General features: G+C 47.5%; 1 protein-coding gene across 1 annotated transcript; it reads left to right on the forward strand.

Moving 5' to 3' along the window:
• Nucleotides 1-4,996: 4,996 nt before the first annotated feature.
• On the forward strand, nucleotides 4,997-5,637 carry COX6A2 (cytochrome c oxidase subunit 6A2). The gene is made up of 3 exons (XM_081558189.1): nucleotides 4,997-5,129; nucleotides 5,276-5,412; nucleotides 5,509-5,637. The coding sequence occupies exons 1-3, from the start codon at nucleotides 5,057-5,059 to the stop codon at nucleotides 5,590-5,592; spliced, it is 294 nt and encodes a 97-aa protein (XP_081414315.1). The 5' UTR covers nucleotides 4,997-5,056; the 3' UTR covers nucleotides 5,593-5,637.
• The last annotated feature ends 373 nt before the right edge of the window (nucleotides 5,638-6,010 follow it).

The following is a 6,010-nucleotide window of genomic DNA, read 5'->3' on the forward strand; positions in this document are numbered from 1 at the left end:
TTAGCTACTGGACCACTATGGAAGTCCCGAGGTTTAACATCATTTTGAGAATGAAAAGGAGCAACTTCTCTCTGGTCCCTCAAACTTCACAGTTTATAGAAGGATTTAGAGAGGCGGTAGGCAAATGTAAGTTACTGAAAACCATATCTTCTTGGTATGGACAAGCACAATATTAAATGATGTCTCAACATCAGTGATAAATGACTTCCCTTGTGTTTTATAAAAAGTATTTGTTGGTTTTCCTAACAATGTGTTGTTAGCATAAAAAAAGTCCGGTTAGCTAGTGAGAATTCAGACGCACAGAAATGCCTCATAGCATTGCCCATCCCATTTCCAGGCTTCCTACCCGAGTCCCTGATTCCTCTTTCTCCCGTGGCTCTGCAGCTCCAACTCAAGTGCCTTCAGGCACCACATCCTTTTTATTTTATTTATTTATTTTTTTGACTGCACTGGGTCTTCATTGCGGTGCTCGGGCTTTCTCTAGTTGCAGTGTTCAAGGGCTTCTCTAGTTGTGAGGTGCGGGCTTAGTTGCCCCACAGCATGTGGGATATTAGTTCTCCAACCAGGGATCGAACCCATGTCCCCTGCATTGGAAGGCAGATTCTTGACCACTGGACCACCAGAGAAGTCCCCATCCTTTTTGTTCTATTCAGGGAAGATTTCTCAAGTCCATCCTTTCCTTGCTGTTGCCAGTACTACTACCTTAAGTGCCTATTGTTGTCATCACCTGCCTGGATTATTGCAAAAGACTCCTCATCAGCCTCCCCTGCATCTAGTCCTTGCGTTCTGGTTCATCATCTGTATAACCCACCAATGATCGAGTTCCCTTAAACCCCAGGCTCCAACATCAAATCTGATGTTACTTCCCTGCTTCAAAGTATCTGTGCCTAAGCCCCACCCCCAGCGTGGCCTGCACAAGAGTCAAATGCTCCAGCATGGACATCATAGATCCTCACCCTAGCTTTGCCCCACCTCTGCAGCTTTACTGGCTATGGCCTTTCACACCTCCATGCTTTTGTACTTACTTTATTTCTGACTTCCCAGAATGCCCTTTCCCCTTTTCTATCACCTAAAGTCCTAAATATATGAGCCCCAGCTCCACTGAAAGTTTTCCCAAACTCTCCAATCACATTTGATGTGGTGTCTGCTTCAGCTGCATTAGGAATCATCACGACATCAGGTCACTTGTCTGACTCCCCCAGAGTCTCTGGCCTAGTGTGTGACACAGTAGGCGCTCAATAAATATTAACTGAATCAAGGAATCACTTCTGGTTGCTCAGGTTTTTCTATGCTAAGACTCAGGTTCTTTCTAATTGGCTGCACTGGGTCTTAGTTGCGGCAGGCAGGATCTGTTTAGCTGTGGCACGTGAACTCTCAGTTGTGGCATGTGGAATCTAGCTCCCCACTCGGGGCTCAAAATCAAGCCCCCTGCATTGGGAGCTCACAGTCTTAGCCACTGGACCACCAGGGATGTCCCCAAACTCAGGTTCTTTTATCCTTGTTTTCTTTCCAATGTGGACACACTTGGAAAGTTAACCAAAGTGACCAAGGAAGTGACCACACTCAATTTAAGCCTTCCTAGTCGCTTTGCGTGCCAGTCAATGAGATCATGGTTATTTCTATAGCAATAACATAGAAAAGCAACTAAAAATAATGGTTTTTATTTGAGTCCAGTGCCTTTATTCCATGCATCTGTGTTTAGTCACTCAGTCGTGTCTGACTCTTCCTGACCCTTTGGACTGTAGCCCACCAGGCTCCTCTGTCCATGAAATTTTTCAGGCAAGAATACTGGAGTGGAATGCCATTTCCTCCTCCACGGGATATTCCCGACTCAAGGATCAAACCTGCGTCTCTTGTGTCTTCTGTGTCTTCTGCACTGCAGGCAAGTTCTTTACTCACTGGGCCATCCAGGAAGCCCAGCATCTGTAGTAATATTATCACAAATTGCTAGGATGGTCTCATCCGTTTCTGCAATAGGTGTACTTGAGGATGTGCGCCACAAGAGGGCGACAACAGCAGAGGATACTAGCAGCCCTTGGGCCGTTCGCCAAGCACCAGACAGAAAAGCTCTTAGTGGGAACTTTCAGGGTGACACTAAGGGATGGGAATCCCCAGGGAATTGTTTAGTGATGACCAGCAAAACTCTGAGAAGAGAGAGAGGCGCCTAGGACCTTTTCAGTAAAAATTTTCCTCTTCAGTTTTGTTTTTTTCCAAGAGCCCTAATCTTGAGTAGGAAGGGGATTTAAGAGTTGGACTGTGTGTGGACAAAGAAATCAAGTAACTGTAACTGAAATAGGGCCCCGTCTTCTCAGAAGAAATTCCAAAGTCCAACTGGGGAAAAGTGACCATAGGAAGAATTCCATTATAGCTCAGTGAGGGCTCCAGAATAATTTAGCAATACTATATATAACATTTAACTGTTCAACAAGTTACTAAAAACAAAACAAAAAGCTGCAAAAAGGCAAGTAGCACCAGTTTAGATCCACCAGGAGGAACAGGTATGGAGTCCCTTCTTGAAAATAGACTTTCTTCATTTTTCTTTCATATATTTAGGTTAGGTGCATAAATTTTCTTTTATTATATATTAAATCTGTATCAGGTACATCAGCTCTTGATCCAAGCTGAAAGCATCCTGCTGGACTGTAGTTCTGAAAAAGCGTGTCTATAGGGTTATCCAAAGTAACACAGTCCAGGGACGTCCCTGGTGATCTAGTGGTTAAGACTCTGTGCTCCCAGTGCAGGGGACGCCAATTCAGTCCCTGCTTGGGGAACTGGATCTTGCATACTGCATGGCATGGCCAGAAAAAAAAAAAAAGTAACATGGTCCTTTTAGAACACCCACTTCATGCCAGGTTCTTTGCTGGTGTTGAGGACAGAACCACAGGCAAAGCAGACATCAGCTCTGCCCTGTCTTGTAGTTTTCTAGAGCCTCCAAGGTTCACACAGGCCTGCCAATGCTTTCTTTTCTTCCCCTCCAAGTAGTCAGATTTTTCAGACTGGAATAACATATTTAGCAGTAGACACTTGTCAAATTTGTGGCCGTCCGGCACTTTTATTTGTCCTATTGGAGATTGTTCTTCAAGATACAATTCCTGTCTCCTGAAGGCAGAAACCAGAACTCAATTTCCTAGCCTTTCTCAAAGTGACAGCAAGGTAATGACCTACATGTTGCCAGTTGGTGCCCACATGATTCTTTGCTTCAGAAGAGAGCAACTCAAGGAAGCAAGTTTCACAAAGAATCCATTTTCAAGCGGGGGTGAGGGTGGAAGAATCTGGCTTTTGATGAAGTAGGAATTTTTTTAAGGTGAGATAAGAAAAACTTTGAGCATAAAACTCTCTGCCCATTGGAGCCACCACCCTCTCCCCTGTAATGTCCACTGTGCATCTGATTTAATACATTAACTAGATCCCCTTAGAAGCCACAGGAATGCCTATGTGGAAAAAAAAAAGCAATTTCCTCCTGGCATCAGCAAGGTAATTACTTGGGAGATAACATTCCTGTCTCAATCCTGTAAGGGGTCTCGCCACTACTCACCTTGTTAGACTATGTAAACTGTCAATCTGTTACTTTGAGGTATAACCCTTTGTCTCCAAAATTTATATAACTGTACCTTGACCTGTGATGGGCTGAACAGTCCCCAGAGCTTTCTGGAAAACTGTCTCTCCCATTATAACCCTCAGGTTGGCCCCAGGAAAATTTTCCATTTCTTTTTTTCAAATAGCAATTTTATTTATTTGTTTTTGGCTGTGCTAGCTCTTTGTTGCTGTGCACAGGCTTTCTCTAGTTTCCGTGAGCAGGGGCTATTGTCTAGTTGCGATGCTCAGACTTCTCATTGCAGTGGCTTCTTCTATTGCGGAGCACGGGCTCTAGGTCAGGAGAGCTTCAGTAGCTGTGGCTCCTGGATTTTAGAGCACAGGCTCAGTAGTTGTGGCGCACGGGCTGAGTTGCTGCAAGACACATGGGGTCTTCCCAGATCAGGGATAGAACCTGCGTTTCCTGCATTGGCAGGTGGATTCTTCACTACTGAGCCAGCAGGGAAGCCCCTCCACTTCTTTCTTAGATTGACTACTGATTAACATTTTTGATGACTTGGAAAGTGCTGACTTTTCAAGGCAGCACTGGTGAAGTTTTTGGCATCCAGCATCCACAGTGAGAACTGTGGTGGTGTCTCCCTGAAGCTGGCCCACAGAATGGTTTGCTTCTGGCCATCCCAGAGATACCTGCGAGCTACCTTAAGATTCTCAATTGCTATCTGTTTGCTGCTAAGTTGCTTCAGTCGTGTCTGACTCTGTGCGACCCCATAGATGGCAGCCCACCAGACTCCCCCATCCCTGGGATTCTCCAGGCAAGAACACTGGAGTGGGTTGCCATTTCCTTCTCCAATGTATGAAAGTGAAAAGTGAAAGTGAAGTCGCTCAGTCGTGTCCGACTCTTAGCAACCCCCTGGACTGCAGCCCACCAGGCCCCTCCATCCATGGGATTTTCCAGGCAAGAGTACTGGAGTGGGGTGCCATTGCCTGCTATCTGTTTCAAGCTAGCTAAATCGACTTTAGCTCTTTACAAAGAACTGTGACTAATACATGTGCTGAGCTCCTGTTATGTACCAGACTCTAAGCTGGCACGTTCCTCTGTTACTTTACTTAAAACTTCACTGAGATCATTTAATGTACAAATTATTATACAGTATACACCTGAAAAAACCTGAGATTCAAAAGGATACTTCATTCATTCTACAAATATTTATTAAAGGCCTACTGTGTGCCAATCACTGGGTCTAGAGTATTGAGCAAAATAATTCCCTCCAACTATTAAAAAAAATGGCATATTGTACTTTAAATGTCCCCTTACCAAAATAAGAGGCACAGTAGAGCAGTTGCCTGGAGAGAAAGACCTCTTGCCAGTCAGGCCTCATGTTAAATATAGAAACCCCCTAAAAATAGCCACCCATGCTAGGGACTCAACAGGTGATTGGCAGGAACAAAGGGGAGGGGAACCGAGGCCTCACTGAAGGAGAAGGAAAGGACAGTGCCCTTGTCCCCAGCTTCTGCCACCGACATGGCTTTGCCTCTGAGGTCCTTGAGTCGAGGCTTGGCCAGTGCGGCCAAGGGAGACCATGGCGGGACAGGAGGTGAGTGCAGCTGGGGCCTGACCCCGTGGCTTCCTGACCTTGTCCCTCGGTTCCCCCCCATCGCCTGCCCCTGGGGCCTTCCAGGGTCCTGGCCACCCCCCTATCTCTCTCTCACCCCTGCCTTCCTCCCCCACCCTCCGCTGCAGCCCGCACTTGGCGCTTCCTGACTTTCGGGCTGGCGCTCCCGAGCGTGGCCCTCTGCACCCTCAACTCCTGGCTCCACTCGGGCCACCGCGAGCGCCCGGCGTTCATCCCCTACCATCACCTCCGGATCCGCACCAAGGTACACCGACCCCTTGCAGACGCGAGCAGGCGGGTGAGCTAGGGGATGGGGGACCCCCAGACTGACATCTCGCTCCCCTTCCCTCTCTCTCCACAGCCCTTCTCCTGGGGAGACGGCAACCACACTTTTTTCCACAATCCCCGGGTCAACCCTCTGCCCACGGGCTACGAAAAGCCTTGAGGCTTGGCTGATGCCCCCAGACACAATAAAATTGTGGAAGCTGTGTGTCCGCTGCTCCTCGGGGACCACGGGGCGGGGTGGGCCTGGTTCGAGCTAGGCGCATGCGCACAGTGCAATGGGTGCTCCACGTGCTCTTCCGGAGATCCTGACTCCCGAGGGACTCGAGGGAGCCTCCTTGATGGACAGGTAGGAGATAGCGCCTCCCCTTTCACCTATTCATAATTAGGGCTCTAGGTGGTAAAAGGCTTGCACATACACTGATTTCTCATGATAACTCTGGGAGCAAGGTATAATTTCGGTTCCCTTTTCTCCCGAGGAGGAATTTGAGATGCTCAGAGATTAAATGACTGAAATTCAGGCAGCTCACAGAGGCCCGGTGGGAACTCAGGGCTGCAGACCCTGAAGTACCACACTTTGC

The sequence above is a fragment of the Giraffa tippelskirchi genome, chromosome 13 (genome assembly GCF_054371585.1).
Source record: "Giraffa tippelskirchi isolate mGirTip1 chromosome 13, T2T-mGirTip1v1.2.pri, whole genome shotgun sequence".
Classification (NCBI taxonomy): Eukaryota; Metazoa; Chordata; class Mammalia; order Artiodactyla; family Giraffidae; genus Giraffa; species Giraffa tippelskirchi.

Bases quoted from the DNA above. Each gene is read 5' to 3' on its own strand.
- COX6A2 (XM_081558189.1), top strand. From the start codon at position 5,057: ATGGCTTTGCCTCTGAGGTCCTTGAGTCGAGGCTTGGCCAGTGCGGCC. The intron at 5,130-5,275 runs GTGAGTGCAGCT...CCTCCGCTGCAG, and splicing joins AGACCATGGCGGGACAGGAG to CCCGCACTTGGCGCTTCCTG. The intron at 5,413-5,508 runs GTACACCGACCC...CTCTCTCCACAG, and splicing joins ACCTCCGGATCCGCACCAAG to CCCTTCTCCTGGGGAGACGG.